Consider the following 16,894-nt stretch of genomic DNA (forward strand, 5'->3'; position numbering starts at 1 on the left):
TGATTCTTAAGAAGGAAGTTGGCAATGTAGTTTTTTGTAACCTTGTGGATTGTGGTTTAATTGCGCTTATGAGATATTTACTTACTAGAGGTTGGGATTTTATCCAAGGGCATTTTCGGAATTCTTGGATTATTATTTTGGAAGATTTGTTGAAGAGTAATTGGCTTAGTTTGGGCAACAAAGAAGATGAAGACAATTTGAAGAAGATTTGGAAATGGTGGGATTTGTTCGGAAATAACGGTTTTAGCATCATACTTTCTCCGGGTTTGAAGATTCTCTCTTGGAGCTTATCGGATTTTAAAGTGAAGATTGGAAAGAAGGTTATCAATTATCTTTTGGAGAAGATTGGGAAGAATTGCATGAAGAATATTGTTCAAAGTTCAAAGTTAATTGCTATTTTCGGGTTTAGTTTTGTGTGGAGATATTTGCATAATATTGTTGTTTTGAATGATTTGGCCAATGATTCTCTTGAGTTGGATGTTCCTTGGAAGCATTGGAAGACTAATAGTATTCAAACCTTGGACTATTTGTTTGAGTATGAGGCCATCTTTTGGGGTTTGACTTGGAGGAAGATTGGAAACTATATGAAGATTGAAGACCTTGAAGATTTCATTAGGTGGAAGGTTGTTAATTATGATTTTATTGTGTATTTCTTTGTTAGTTATTTTTGGTTTCACTCCTTGTGTTGGAGTTGGACATGGAAGTGGATCGGTTGGCTTTGTTTAGATAGGGTTTGATGCTTGTGTTCTTTTAGTGTAGGTTTTTAGTTTTGTTGTTTTGTTTTTTAGGTTTAGTTGTTAGGTTTTTGGGCGGTTGCCCTCTTCCCTTGTATTGTTTTTTTTTCTTTTCAATAAATTTTGCCATGGGGTCTTCCCCTTTTATCCAAAAAAAAAAAAAAAAAAAAAAAAAAAAAAAAAAAAAAAAAACCCTAAACCCTAAACCCTAAACCCTAAAACCCTAAACCCTAAACCCTAAACCCTAAAACCCTAAACCCTAAACCCTAAACCCTAAACCCTAAACCCAAATTTTTTTTCTCTCTCTAACTTTCTCTCTCTAGGAATTTCTCTCTCGGTCTTCCAGTTTTGGTGAGTGGCTTGGTTGGAATTCTGGTGATCGGATCTTTTGCCGGTGCCGGAATTTCATCATCGTTGATTGAATTCAATCTAAAACCAGTTCCAATTGTTTATACGATTGGTGATCGGATGTTCTGGAAAATTGGAAGTATGTTTGACATGAATTACAAAGATCCACCTGATCCAGCTAACAAAAATCTATATGAAGATGATCTGGAAGCTGATGTTGGAGCTAAACGAAGAGGAAGAAGAGCTATGCACAAGGAATTTTCTCCGTATTCAATGATTAAACCATTACGATCAAAAGAAAAAATGGAAGCTAAAATTAATCGGTTAAGGGAAGAAAAGAAGTATCTGAATGCGAAATCTATTGCTGATGGATCGAAAGAAGTTCTTCGAGCTGGAGTACGTGAAATAATAAAATCAAATTATGGGAAAGAAAATATAGATCCGCAATTTATAAAATCGGAGTTGGAGGCATTCGATAAGGTGATCGCTAATCAGAAAAAATTGGAAGAAGAAAAAGGATTTGTGTTGCTCCAGGTAACCTCAGATATGGTTAAAGGATATAATTCTTCTAAGAATTTGGTGGGTGGATCATTTCCTTCGTCTCCTGTTATTCATGCGAACATGGGAATGGATGCTGGAACTGTAGCTGGGTCGAACAATAGAATTTCAGCTGGAACAAAGAATGACAAAGGCAATTTGGTTGATGAGTCGAAGGTTACTAAGGACTTCATTTCTTCGAAATTAATGAAGATGGGTTCGTTTGCTTCAGGCCCTGGTTCGTCTTCTTCAGGTCCTGGTCCTGTAATTGAAACAAATGATGGGAAGGGCATTTTGGGAAAGTTTCCTGTTTCGCAAGATGCTTCAGTTAATTCAGGTATTCCTGTGGTATTTAATGCTAATCCTATTGACCCAATTAGTTGTAATACTAATTGTAATGATGAAGATATGAAAGATTCTATTAATGAGAATGGGAATTTGGAAGTTGATTATGGTAATAATATGAAGAAAGAATAGGGAGCTAATTTCTTGAATATGGATTTTTCGAAACCTGTCCTTTCCCCTGCAGCTAAGTTGGTTAATGAGTCCAATAAAAAATCTTATGCTCGTATGGTTGAATCAACAAATAATGTGGTGGATCTTAATATCAAAGTTATTCCAAAAGTTGATGGGAAACCTAGTGGGAAAGTGGAGTTACCTTATGCAGATTTAATGTTGGGTGGTGCTCCATATCATGCTACTTTGTATGGATTTTTTGTGGGGAAAAAGCTTGCTTTCCCAACAGTTAATCATTTTTCTTTTAAGATGTGGAAGATATATGGGCTGAAGGATATAATGGTGAATGATGAGGGATTTTTTTTCTTCAAGTTTGATTCAAAAGAAGGAATGATGAGTGTGCTGGAGGGAGGTCCATGGTTGATTAACAATGTTCCAATGTTTGTTCAAAGATGGAGGCCAGGTCTAGTTTTAAGTAAACCGCAAATTAATTCAGTTCCTGTATGGGTTAAAGTGTTTAATGTTCCTTTGGAGTATTGGAACAGCAAAGGAATTACGTTGATTGCAAATGAGATTGGGAAACCAATTGCTATGGATAAAATCACTCAAAAAATGTGTAATGAGCACTGGGGAAGGCCATCATTCATGCGATTTCTTGTGGAAATGTCAGCAGAATCGGAATGGATGAAAGAATTAAGTGTCGTCTCAATAGATTTTGGGACAGGAGAGAAAGTTGAATCAAAGTGCAGGATAGAGTATGCATGGAGACCTGATATTTGTAGTCATTGCAAAATTTACGGACATAAAAATAATAATTGTGGGATTCTAAATGGAAAAAAGAATGATGGTGTTACTGATGTTGCTGTTGACAGAGAAGAAAATGGGAGAAAAGAGAAAGTGGATGATGATGGGTTCATATTAGTAACGAAGAAAAACAATAAAGGGCAGAAATTTAATACCGGAGTGGTTATTAATGAAGAAGGGAAGGTGGATTTAATCAAATCATTGGAGAAAAGCACCAAACCTGTTTTAGAAGGAATGGTTGTTAGCAATAATGATGAAAGTCTTAAGGATGAGGGTAATCAAGGAATGGGAAAAAGCAAAAAAATTAAAGAACAAGAAAATCAAAAAGGAGGCCAAAATGAAGATCGAAGCAATGAAGGGGCAGAAAATCGGAAGAATGGGGGTAATTTCTCGAAATTTGCTGTGGGTAATCTAAAAAAAGATGGGAAAGAGAAAGGGGTATTTCAGTCAAAAGATGATAAAAGCGGGAAAAAGAATGGGACAGGGGTGTTCATACCAAAAGAGAAATTAGGAACAAGAGTGAAGAATGTAATTGAAAACTTTAATGCTAAAAAAGATGGAATGCAGGGGAAAAGAGAAGAAAATCAGAAAAAAGTGTATGTTCCTAAGAAGCAAGTGGAGTTAAAAGTGAGTTCTAACTTTGATAATTTAGGTTCTACGTCAGGAAAAATTGATCAAGATGAAATTACAACACAAAACCCATTTGATGTTCTTGCTGATTTGGGTTTAAGAGATATGTCTTATCTTGATGAGATGGATTCGGAGATTTTAACTGGAGGTGGCCAGGAGATAAGCACCGAAAATAAAATTGGTGATTAATGATGATGAATATAGGGTGTTGGAACGTGAGGGGTTCGAATTTAAGACCAAAACAGGAGGAAATAAAAAATGTGATAAGAAGTAATAAGTTGTCGTTGTTTGCTATTCTTGAATCTCAGTTGAGATTTAATAAGTTACAAGCGACTTGTAATAATGTTTTTGGGAGCTGGATGTGGATTTCGAATCAAGACATGAGCCCTAAAGGCACTCGCATTATAATTGGATGGGACCCAAATGAAGTTATTGTCATGCCTTTGGATGCTAATAGTCAGGTGATGCATTGTCAAGTCATATTTATCAAGGAGAATAAGAGGCTGTTTTGTTCTTTTGTTTATGGTTGCAATTATTATATAGACAGAAGGAAACTTTGGGATTCATTGGGAAAGCATTATAATTTGGTTGCTGGACAACCTTGGTTGATTGCTGGAGATTTTAACGTTACCAGGGAACTTGTGGATACGATGGCTGGTCAATCTAAAATCTCAAGGGGTATGGTAGAATTTAATGAGTGCATTAATTCTATTGAAGTCCAAGATATAAATAGTAATGGATTGCACTACACATGGAATCAAAGACCACGTGGGGCTTTTGGGGCGTTGAAAAAACTTGATCGTGTGCTTGGGAACCATAAACTGATTGAAGATTTTCCGAATGTGTTTGCTAACTTCCAGCCTTATCGGATTTCAGATCATAGCCCTATGATTATCAAATTCCCAATTAAAAGAAAGTTCAGGGTCAGACCGTTCAAGTTTGTTAATTCTCTTGTGCTGCTGGATAATTTTCTGCCCATTGTTGAAAGTGTTTGGAAGACTGAAGTTGAAGGATTTGGTATGTTTAGGCTCTGTCAGAAATTAAAGCTTTTGAAGAAACCTCTCAGGAAATTGTTAACTAGTCATGGCAATTTTGCTGAGAAAGTTTCTAAATGCAGAGAAGAATTATGTAGGGTCCAGGAAAGTCTTGATTTGGACCCATGCAATGAAGAGCTGAGATTTGAAGAAGGAATATACCTGCAATCTTTCTTGAATGCTAGTAGGGAAGAGGAGAGTTATTTAAAACAAAGAGCTAAAGTGCATTGGCTTAAGGAGGGAGATTCTAATTCTGCTTACTTTCATAAGGTTGTGAAGGGTAAAATAAACAGAAACAGAATTGAAACAATCCTTGATGGAAATGGAAATTGGAAGGAAGGGGATGAAGCTTTTAAGGTCATTGTGGATTATTTTGGTGAATTTCTTGGAGTAGAACATGGTGTTGTTCCTATTATTAGACCGGAAGATCTTGATTTCAGGAAACTTGACAATCAACAAGCTGTGGATATGATCAAAGAAGTTACTGATGAGGAAATTAAGGCTGCCCTCTTTGATATTGATGATGACAAAGCGCCTGGCCCTGATGGTTTTTCTTCTAAATTCTTTAAGAAAGCTTGGATGATAGTGGGGAGTGATTTTTGCTTGGCTGTTAAAGAATTTTTTATCTCAAAAAAGATATTGAAGGAAGTTAATGCTACTGTTATTGCGTTAGTTCCTAAAGTGCAGACACCAGGCAAGGTTGGGGACTATCGGCCAATATCTTGTTGCAATGTGATCTATAAATGCATTAGCAAAGTTATTGTCAACCGCATTAGAGATCATCTTGGGTGCTTGGTTTCGGATAATCAGTCGGCTTTTATTCCAGGGCGTTCAATATTGGATAATATTTTGTTATCTCAAGAACTTGTCAGAGGGTATCATATTAATAGGGGCTTTGCTAGGTGTGCTATGAAAGTTGATATTCAAAAAGCGTATGATACAGTTAATTGGTATTTTTTACGGAGTATTTTGAAAGAGTTTGGATTTCATGAATTTATGATAACCTGGATTATGAATTGTGTTACTACTTCCTCTTTTATGATCAATATAAATGGAAGTTTTCATGGGTTTTTCCAAGGAAAGAGAGGCCTCAGACAAGGTTGCCCTTTATCTCCTTACCTCTTCACACTTGTTATGGAGGTGTTTAATTTAATGCTTAAAAGGAGAATAAAGGAATGTAGTGAATTTAAATACCATTGGAGATGTAAAGAACAGGAGCTTACGCATTTATGTTTTGCTGATGACCTGATGGTTTTTTGTCACGGAAATTCTGAATCTATAAAAGTGATCAAGAAGACGATGGATGAATTTGCTAATTCGGCTGGCCTTGTTCCGAATCTGTCCAAAAGCCACATCTTTTTTGGGAATGTTAAGGTGCAATTTAAAAGGAAAATCTTGAGGATTCTGCCTTTTGTTGAAGGTAAACTGCCTATGAAATATCTTGGGATTCCTTTGATTTCTACTAAGCTTTTTATTAGAGATTGTAAGGGTCTTATAGATAAAGTCAAGAAGAGAGTTAATGACTGGAAAAACAAATCCTTGTCTTATGCTGGAAGACTTCAACTAATAAGTGCTGTTCTTGCTTCAATTCCTGTTTATTGGGCTTCAGTGGTTTTATTACCAAAAGGCATAAATAAAGAAATTGGGAAAATAATGAGGGAGTTTCTTTGGAATAGTGGGCAGAATTGTAAAGGAGTTGCCAAGGTGTCATGGAATAAAATATGTAAGCCAAAGAATTATGGAGGGCTTGGGCTGAAAAATCTTAAAGATTGGAATATTGCTCTTCTATCGAGTAGAATTTGGAAGCTTATTAGTGGGCAAAATTCCCTGTGGGTGAAATGGGTTAATTGTTATTTGCTTGATGGAAGAAGCTTTTGGGATGTTGGTCCAAAAGACAGAATGAGCTGGAGTTGGAGAAATCTTCTAAAGATTCGGCCTTTTTTAAGAGATTTTTTCTATTCTCGAATTGGAAATGGAAAAGGAACTAGCATGTGGTACGATAATTGGCATCAATTGGGGCCTTTGTGCTATGTTTTATCTCCCAAGGAAATTACTAATGCTGGATATAACATAAGGGACAAAGTAGGTGATGTTATTGTTGATGAAAATTGGAATTGGCCTTCTGAATGGATTGAAATGATTCCTCAATTGGGTGATTTTACTGTGCCTAGGATCATCAGAGAGGAAAAAGATGAAGTACTTTGGGTTAATTACAAAGGAAAAATTGTTCCTTTTGCGGTTAATCAGGTCTTTTCTTCTATTATGTGCCGTGAGACAATTGTTGAATGGTATGATTTAGTTTGGTTCCAAAATAGAATTCCAAGTCACTGTTTTATCCTCTGGCTTGCTATCCTGGGAAGACTAAGAACGCATGATAGAATGAAGAGATGGAATGAAGCTAATGATTTCAGTTGTGTTTTCTGCAATTCTCAATTAGATTCACATTCCCATTTGTTTTTTGACTGTAAGTTTACAAAGGAAGTTTGGGACTTGATGAAAAATAAAGTGAATTTGAATCATAAATCTGGAAACTGGTTCGAAATCATAAAAGAATTCCAACATTCTTTAAAAAAGAAAAGCATAAATAATTTTGTTAGGAAAATTGCTTTGGCGGCTTCCATTTATCATATCTGGAATGAAAGAAACAAAAGATTGTTTGGGAAACCGAGCAATTCAGTGGAAACTGTTGTCAAGATAATCACAGAAGATATCAGAACGAAAATATTTAGTCTTAATCTGGGATATCTTGGGCTTGATGAAGAGGTGTGCAAGGAATGGAATGTTCCTGTTAAAAACAAAGATTATTTCCATGAAAATCGAAGTTAATTTGAAGAGCAGGTTGTATGAAGAATTGTCAGAGTGGCTGGCATGGAATTGGTGGGATTTGAGCTTTGATGAAGCTTGGATTTTGAATATAAGGAAGAATGTTAATAAAAGCGGGAATTCAAATAAGACATTTAAAGGGTATTTTGGTCAAAGCTGGAATTGTAATAAATTGGATGAATTATTAGCGACTACCCTGGTTTTTATTGGTATCGGCTATAACTATGATACAGGGGATTGGAAGAAGCTGGATTCGGATAATAAAAATTGCAGGTGCGGTTCTTTTATTCAAGGGCTGATTGGAGTGTGGTTTAATAAAGAAGAGAGTGGAACAATTTGTGCTGTGGGTGATAATTTTGTTCTGTTTGTGAGAAGTATGATCTTGTATTTTCGAGATTGTTGGTACAGAGAAAGGATAAACAAGAAACAGCGGCATCTTGGGATTGAGGGGTATTTTGGGAATTCTAAAATTTTCTGGTCTTATTGTCCTGTTCGAGATAAATGTGGGGGAGAGAATAAATGGAAGACTCTTAAAAAAAGTGTTTTTTTAAGAATTTGGACTAAAGGGTATTGCAGTCAATATTGGGGAAAAATTAATATGGATGATCCAATCGGGAATTGCTTGGGGATGATAGAAATTTGGAGGAAGGACACAGCGAATGGGAATAAGAAGGGTGGGTTTTTTGATAAAAATTTGAATGTTGATAATGGAAATGGGCGGAGGGATGTTCAGCGAGTTTTGGATTCAAATAAGATAAATAACAAGCGAGGGCAATTTGGGAATTTTCATATTAATGAGGAATTTTGGTGCTGGAATGATCTGAAAGGTGGTTGGATGAATCTGCAAATTGGCTGGAATAAATTTTCTGGGAGTCAAAATTCTGTTCATGTTCGTTTGAAGAGGCAGGGGTATTTTAGTCAAAATTATGAGAAGAGATTCATTTTTGTTCATTACATGATGATCCTTTGGAATTTGGAAATTAAGATACAAAGAAGGAACTATTGGATATGGGTGAATTCTTTTGTTTTAGAAGGAGTTCATATTCAATATTTTTATAAAAGAATTGACGGATATGGGATTTTTACCAATTTTTCCCTTAAAATTGGATTGCAACTCGGTTTAATCCCGAGTATCATTTGGTTCATACCTTATGATGTGGTTAATTTTCACCATTATATGGAATTTATTTCCATTAATTGTGAAACTCCGCCTTGGAAACAAGGTGTGTACTACCAAGGATTTGACGGAAATGGGAGTTATTTCATTTTTTCCCTTAAAAATGAATTGCATCTCGGTTTGATCCCGAGTTTCATAAGATTTTTTTCTTGTGAAGTGGAATTCAAAAAAGTGCATATGGGTTTTATCCCCATAAGTTGTGTTTTTAATCCTATTAATTTAGGATTCTCCACATTTGTGGGTGCCACTACTGGTTCGATCAGTAAGTGGTGGGATATTCACCCGTTAATAACCAGGCTTGGGTACGTCATCCTTAGACTATACCACCAATTTTTTGGCGTTTTTTGGGTAACAAAATGTCACTCTTTGTCCGGTTCAAATCCGGAAACTTTAGTTGGTTGGTTTTCCCTCTTTTTCCATAAAAAGAATAAAAATCTTGGTTCAAGTCCAAGTAGTATAGTCATGTGGTTTGCCCCATTTTTCCAAAAATGGATGTTTTTTACCGGTTCAAATCCGGACTATTCAGTTGGTTGGTTTTTCTTCTTTTTCCATAAAAAGAACTTAAATCTTGGTTCAATTCCAAGTAATTTAGTCATGTGGTTGGCCCCTTTTTTCCAAAAAAGGATGAAGTTGTCCGGTTCAAATCCGGAAATTATAGTTTGGTTTTCTAACTTTTTCCGTAAAAAGTTCAAAAATCTTGGTTCAATTCCAAGTAATTTAGTGGGTGGGTTTTATGATTTTATCCATAAAAAATCAAGAGATGGGATTTGTGTTAAAAGAGTGTGGATGATGATGGTTGATGATGACAATTGGAATGGAATGTTGGAAAAACGTTATAATCAAAGAAGGTCGGTTGAAGAGAACAAGAATAGGAAGATTGTGAATAAATATAATAGAGATGATGATATTTTGGCTTTTTATAGCAACATACTTTTGAGGTACATAAAAGATAATATAGATACAAGAGTGGAGAGGAGAAAGAAGATTGTTATTATGGAGTCTTTTGGCAATGAGAAGGTAGAAACTATGTGCATTTTTGTGTGGAGATTTTGGGATATTGGTGTTCATAGGACTAGTGTTGTTATTGACACTTGGATAAGGAGCATGTATAGAAATGGCATTTTTGAAGATTGGAAGAAGAAATGGAGTTTTCACTTCGAGTATGAGCGGAAAATTGAAGACAACTCCGGGTTGTGGAGTTGGAATAGAATAATTTGTACTTTCTTTGTTTATATAGTCATTAGGGTTAGCATTTGGTTTTGGTATCTTAGAGATATTTGGATTTTGATCTTGTTTGGGGTCATTTTTGGGGTTTGTCCAAAAATGACATAACTCTTGTTTCTTTTTTCGTGTTTTTATAAAATCTTTGCCGGGGCTTCGGCCTCTTTCCCAAAAAAAAAAAAAAAAAAAAAAAAAACCTAAACCCTAAACCCTAAACCCTAAACCCTAACCCAACTTTCTTTCTCTTTGTTTCTCTCTCTTCTCTGGCGATCTTCCCGTTTTCCAGCTGTTTTCCGGCACCGATCGTTTTTCCGGCAACCGTTTGCAACAAATTTGAGCTCAATTTGCTCGTAATTTCCTGCTTGATCTAAGGATTCTGTTCGATTGATCTATGGAGGGTGTTCCACCTGATTTGGAACCCGACGTAATAATGAGGAAAAAAGGAAAAAATGCGAAGTTGAAAAATAAGCTCAAACTCGTTCTGGATTCTGAGTCTAATCAATTGAATGATACTTTGAAAGCTAAATCGGTCACTACACTCGTTAATAAGTTTGAATTGGAAGCAATTTCGATTGATCGTAAAATCTCGTCGGAGCTTACTGGCGAAGTTTCAGCGGATAAAAGTGATAGTAGTGGGAACGAGATTGTGAAGCCTTCTAGCGATTCTGAAGTCGATGCTATGGCTCCTCTAATGACTCCATTGGTAAATTACATTACAGTCAAGAAGGAAGAAGTATCAACTGAAGATTTGAGCTCCCCTGTTCTCGAATTTGAAAAAGATATCACGCAATTTTGTAGTCCAGGAGAGAAGGAAGCTATGATGGTGTTTTGGAACAGTCTAACTTTGAATGAGAAGGAAGGCTTCGTTCATGGCTTACGGTTTATTAAGAAAAAATATAACAAGGAAGGTGAGTTTGATTCTTCTTTTGATGAATCCATTGATAATGTCAAGAAGCTATCATCTGTTAGCCATAGGAACGATATTTTGATGAAATGGAAAGAGCTTAATCAAAAAAAGAAGGAGAAGGTGATTCATAAGTTGTGCACGAGCAAAATCAAAAAACAGGTTGAAGCCAACATTGGGAAGAACCGAGTGCCCCTTAAATCTTCTGCTTCGTTGTTCCCTGTGGCAGTTGACATGAAGAAAACTTCTGATCTTGAAGCCTCGGATGGATTGCAAAAAGTGGGAGAAACATTGCTAAATTTCATTCCTGATGGAATTCCAATATCGAATAATAATAATCCTGTGATTGTGGATCTTCAAGAAATATGCTCTATGCGATCACAGGTAAAGGAAAAGAAAGTCAAAAAGAAAATTGAAATTGATGATCTGGTTAGTCAACAACTTGAACAAGTTTGTAATGAAATTATTTTTCACTTTCCTAGTAAGTTTAATCACTTAGAACTTGCTAATGAGGGTGAATTTAAATTCAAATATGTTGAAGATGATGAAGAGAAGTATGAGGGTCAAATGATTATAGATGAAAAGGAAGAAATTAGAAAAACAGGTTATAATAAAAACGGCGGGCTTCTCATAACTGAAGATATGTTGGAAGAAATGAAGGCTAGTAACACAAAGGGTAAGGAGGAGATTGTTACCCCTGTGCAAGTGTTGGTGGAAGAAAAGAGTGAAGGCAAAGTCTCATATGCTGAAAAAGTGAGTGGAAAGAAATTGAATGCTGCTAACCTTATATCAAAAATTAAAAAGAAAGCAGATCTTCCAGTTGGTGCTGTGGAAATGCCCATTAGTGATATTCTGAAAGGATGCAGTCCGTTTAAGACTACGTTGTATGGCTATTTCATTGATAAACATGTTAATTTTTTTAATGTTAACAAGTTTGCGCATAACATGTGGAAGAGATATGGCTTGGAAGAGGTTATGGTAAATGAAGAAGGTATCTATTTCTTTAGATTCAGTTCAGAACAAGGTATGCTAAATGTTCTCGAAGGAGGAGTATGGATGATTTTTGATAGTGCCCTCATAGTGAGAAGATGGACAACTGGAATTAGTTCAGCGAGAGATCAACATGACAAGGTTCCGGTTTGGGTAAAAATCTATAATGTTCCCTTGGAATATTGGAATGGAACTGGGCTTAGTCATATTGCTTGGGAAATTGGAAAACCTCTTGATGTGGATGCTCATACTGCCAAGATGTGTCAAGAACATTGGGGAAGGCCAGCATTTATGAGAATTTTAATCGAAATGTCGGCTGCTAATGAATGGCTCAAAGAGATAGAAGTATTCTCCTCGGATCTTGTAACTGGTGAAAGAATTTCTTCTAAATGCAAAATTGAATACGCCTGGAATCCATCAAAATGTTCCCATTGTAAGGTTTATGGTCATAGAGATGCTACCTGTGGAATTATTTTAGCTAAGGAATCCAATTCTCTTAAGACTTCAAAAGTTGGCGAAGAGAATAAAGAGGAGAAAAAAATTGATCTTATGGAAGTTCTTATTGCTAGTACAAAATCTGTGCAGGAAGATCAAGATGGATTTCAAACTGTTGTTAAAAGAAATAAGGGAAATAATATGGGAGAAAATTCAAAGGAAGAAATGAAGAATAAAAAGCAAAATGCGAATCAAGGGCAAAAAGGGAAAAGTTATGGAGGGGAAAAAATAGAAAACGGAACTAAAGCTAGCTTGCAGGGGCAAAAAGGGAATAAAAGTGTTAAATCAGTTATGACGGCTGAGGGAAATCAATGGAATAAAGGAAAAGGTTCACAGGGGTATAATGGGAAAAATCAAATTATGAAGGGAAGTTTTTATAGCAGAAATTTCGAGCAGGGGCAGACAAGTAATAATGATTATTTGTTGAATAAGAGGGAGAATAATGCTGCGAATTTTATGGGAAAAAAGGATGTGGCAGGCTTTTCTCATGGCAGTGGAAAAATTGAGGAAGAAGTAAAATCTGAAGACAGAGGAAAAATTAAAGTTGTTGGACAGAAATATGTTCCGAAATCTGGGCTGGACTTCAAAATTAGCTCGAATTTTGATTCTAAGCCTCATTCTCTGAAGTCTAACAGCCCTTTTAATTTTTCAACTAACAATAAATTTGATGTTCTCAATAATTTGGAAGAAGAGAATCCTTTTGTTTTTGCGAAGAAGGGAGTTGATGAGGCTGATTTAGCTTACTTGGATTCAGTGGATCAAATGGAGGTGATAGGAGGTATCCCTTTGACAGATACCAACATGGAATCACCTTCCCAATGACGATTAGCTTCGGGATTTGGAATGTTAGGGGCTTTAATTTCTCCCCTAAACAAAAAGAGATAAGAAAGTTGATGGATTCAAATAATTTGAGCCTTCTTGCTATTTTGGAACCTCAAGTTAATTTTAATAAACTTGAAGTGAATTGTGATAAGATCTTTAGATCTTGGAAGTGGATTGCTAATAAAGGAACGGGTCATACGTCTCGTATTATTATTGGATGGAATCCTAACCTTTTTAATGTCAACTTGATTGATCACAATGATCAAGTTTTTCATTATAAAGTTTCTTTTCCCCATAATAATAAGTATGTTTTCTGTTCTATCGTTTATGCAGCTAATAAATATATGGACAGGAGGGCTTTATGGGCTTCCTTAGTTCATCATAAAGGGTTAGTTAAGAACGATCCTTGGCTAGTTGGAGGAGATTTTAATGTCACTCTTAATCTCAACGAGAGTACTATGGGATCCTCAAGATATTCTAAAGGCATGGTGGAATTCATTGAGTGCATCAATTCCATAGAAATCCAAGACATCAACAGCAACGGGTTGAACTTCACTTGGAACCAAAAACCGAAGGGTATTGATGGAATTTTGAAAAAGCTTGATCGTGTTATGGGTAACAGCAGGTTGTTAGATGAGTTCCCTTCAATTTATGCTTCTTTTCTCCCGTATGGAATTTCAGATCACAGCCCAATTGTAATCAAATTACCATTGAAGATCAATTTTAAAGTCCTCCCTTTCAAATTCCCTAATGTGCTTACTTTGAACCCGGAGCTGAAAATTTTGGTGGAAAAGCAATGGAAAGTTGAAGTTCAGGGAATCAAAATGTTTTGTTTAATTCAAAAACTCAAAAATCTCAAGAAACCCATTCGCAAATTGTTAAAAAATCAGGGACATTTCTCGGAAAATGTTATTCATCTCCGAAAAGAATTGGAAGCTGTTCAATCTGATCTTGATGCGGATCCTTTCAATGTCCAACTTCGTGAATTAGAAGCTATTTTTCTTGGAGAATTCAAAAAAGCTTGCGAGAAAGAGGAAAAATTTTTAAGACAAAAAGCTAAAATCCACTGGCTTAAAGAAGGAGACAGCAATTCGAAATTTTTTCACAGAATTGTTAAGGGAAGATCTCACAAAAACAGAATCGAAGCAATCATGAACAGAAGAGGGGAATGGCTGGAGGGTGAGGCAGTTTATAAAGAATTCGTGGATTATTTCAAAGAATTTCTCGGCACTGAAGTTCCCTGTTCTGATATACATTTGCCGAGTTCTTTATTTTTTAAAAAATTAGATCTTGTGGATGCTGTTGAGATGATCAAAATTGTGACAAATGAGGAAATTAAATCTGCTCTTTTTGATATTGAGGATGATAAATCTCCTGGACCTGATGGTTTTTCTACCAAATTTTTTAAATCTATGTGGTCGATTGTTGAGGAGGATTTCTGTCTTGCTGTCAAGGAATTTTTTGCCAGTGGGAAAATCCTCAAAGAAGTTAACGCTACTGTCATTGCTTTAATTCCTAAAGTTGACTCTCCTGGAAAAGTTAGTGACTTTAGACCTATCTCCTGCTGTTCGGTTATATATAAATGCATAAGCAAAGTTATTGTGGCTCGAATAAGAAATCATTTGGGTTCTATTGTTGCTGAAAATCAGTCAGCGTTTATTCCTGGCAGATCAATCACTGACAACATTCTTCTCTCGCAAGAACTCGTCAGGGGATACCATAGAGCTCGAGGTTTTTCTAGATATGCTCTAAAGGTGGACATCCAAAAAGCTTATGATACTGTAAGCTGGTCTTTTTTACAGGATATCCTTTTTCTTTTTGGATTCCACCCGGCTATGATAAAGTGGATCATGCAATGCGTTTCTTCTCCTTCGTACATGATCAGCATAAATGGGTCTTTCCACGGTTATTTTGAAGGAAAGAGAGGTCTTCGCCAGGGATGTCCTTTATCTCCCTATCTTTTTACATTGGTTATGGAGGTTTTTAATTTGATTCTTCAAAGACGAATAATATGTGAGCCTCTATTCAAGTTCCATTGGAAATGCAAGAAGATCAAGCTCACACATCTGTGTTTTGCCGACGATTTGATGATTTTTTGTTATGGCAATTCGGCTTCGGTTAGAGTGATAAAAGAGAGCCTTGAAGAATTCGCTGGAGTGGCCGGTCTTCATCCTAATTTTTCTAAAAGCCACATTTTTTTCGGTAATGTCAAAGATAATGTGAAGAGTAAAATTTTGGACACTCTTCCTTTTGTTGAAGGAAAATTACCAATGCGATACCTAGGAATTCCTCTAATTTCAACAAGATTATTTATTCGTGATTGCAAAGGTCTTGTTGATAAAGTTAGATGCAGACTTGGTGATTGGAGAAACAAATTTCTCTCTTACGCTGGAAGATTGCAGCTTATATCTTCAGTTCTTTTTTCTCTTCCAGTGTATTGGGCATCTTGTCTTCTTATCCCAGCGGCTACCACAAAGGAAATTGAGAAGTTGATGAAGAATTTCCTTTGGACTGTGATGAGTCTAAGAAAGGAAGGGCTAAAGTTGCTTGGTCCTCAATTTGTAAACCATTGGAGCATGGAGGTTTGGGTTTGAGAAATCTTAGAGCTTGGAATAAAGCGATTCTTTCTAAGAGAATTTGGATGATCCTTTCTAATTATGATTCTATTTGGGTTAAATGGATCAATACCAATGTTCTTAAAGGGAGATGTTTTTGGGATGTCCAAGAAAAGCAAGATATGAGCTGGAGTTGGAGAAATTTGATTAGATTGAGACCTTATTTCCGAATTCATTTTTGTTCTAAGGTGGGGAATGGAGCCAACACTTTTATGTGGTATGACGACTGGCATTCTCTTGGAGCTCTTTCTTATGTCCTTTCACCTAGGGAGATTGCTAGTGCTGGATTCAGAATATCAGACAAAGTTAAAGATGTTATATCTGATATTTCTTGGTTTTGGCCTGCTGAATGGCTTTTGATAATCCCTCAATTGAATGATTATCAATTGCCGAAACTTGATCCCTTGGTTGCTGATAAAGTTCTTTGGAGGGAAAGGAATGGTCAAAAGGTGGAGTTTGATATTCAACATGTCTGGAAAGATTTAAGCAATTATGATCAAAAGGTTCCGTGGGTCCATATTGTTTGGTTCAAGCAATGCATCCCTAGACTCAGCTTTATCCTTTGGTTGGCTATTCAAGAGAGACTGACGACTCAAGACAGAATGAGATTTTGGGACAAAAATAAGAATCTCAAATGTTCTTTATGCAACATACAGCCGGATTCGCATAGCCACTTGTTCTTTGAATGCAATTATTCTTCACTTGTCTGGAAAGTTGTGAAGGATAAAGTGGGGATTAAAAGCAATTCTCATGGATGGAAAGAGTTAATTGAAGAACTTCAAGTCTTGTTTAAAGGGAAAAGCATTCAAATCTTTATTATGAAGATTGCTTTTGCTGCCGCTGTTTATTTTATTTGGAGAGAAAGAAATTGCAGACTTTTCAGAAAAGGAAAGACTGATGAGATGAAAATTGCTTTGAACATTTTTGAAGAAATCCGCCTCAAACTTATTGGTCTTAAGGGTGAATTTTTGGGGTTTGATAATGATGTTAAAACAAAGTGGGGTGTTCCTGTGGGAAAGAAAAATCATGATTTTTTTAATGATCAAAGGAATTGACGGTCTTGGGTTTAACAATTTTCCTTTAAAAATTGTTTTGCTTATCGGTTTTATCCCGATTTTCTTGAGGATTGTTCCTTTAGAAGTGGTTTTTATTATGCAAATGGGTTTCATCCCCATTTTAAGTTGTTTTCCTCCTTGGCAACTTGGAGTCTCCACTTTGGTGGGTGCCACTGCTAGTTCGATTAGCAAGTGGTGGGATAATTACCCGTCAATACCAGGGATTGGGTACATTTTCCTTAAACTGTA

At 36.1% G+C, this 16,894-nt stretch overlaps 1 protein-coding gene across 1 annotated transcript; it reads left to right on the top strand.

Moving 5' to 3' along the window:
- Positions 1–15,712: 15,712 nt before the first annotated feature.
- On the top strand, positions 15,713–16,645 carry LOC145033567 (uncharacterized). The gene has a single exon (XM_078982156.1). The coding sequence runs from the start codon at positions 15,713–15,715 to the stop codon at positions 16,643–16,645; it is 933 nt and encodes a 310-aa protein (XP_078838282.1).
- The last annotated feature ends 249 nt before the right edge of the window (positions 16,646–16,894 follow it).

This window comes from Lactuca saligna, chromosome 3 (genome assembly GCF_052625555.1).
Source record: "Lactuca saligna cultivar CGN05327 chromosome 3, ASM5262555v1, whole genome shotgun sequence".
NCBI classification, from domain to species: domain Eukaryota; kingdom Viridiplantae; phylum Streptophyta; class Magnoliopsida; order Asterales; family Asteraceae; genus Lactuca; species Lactuca saligna.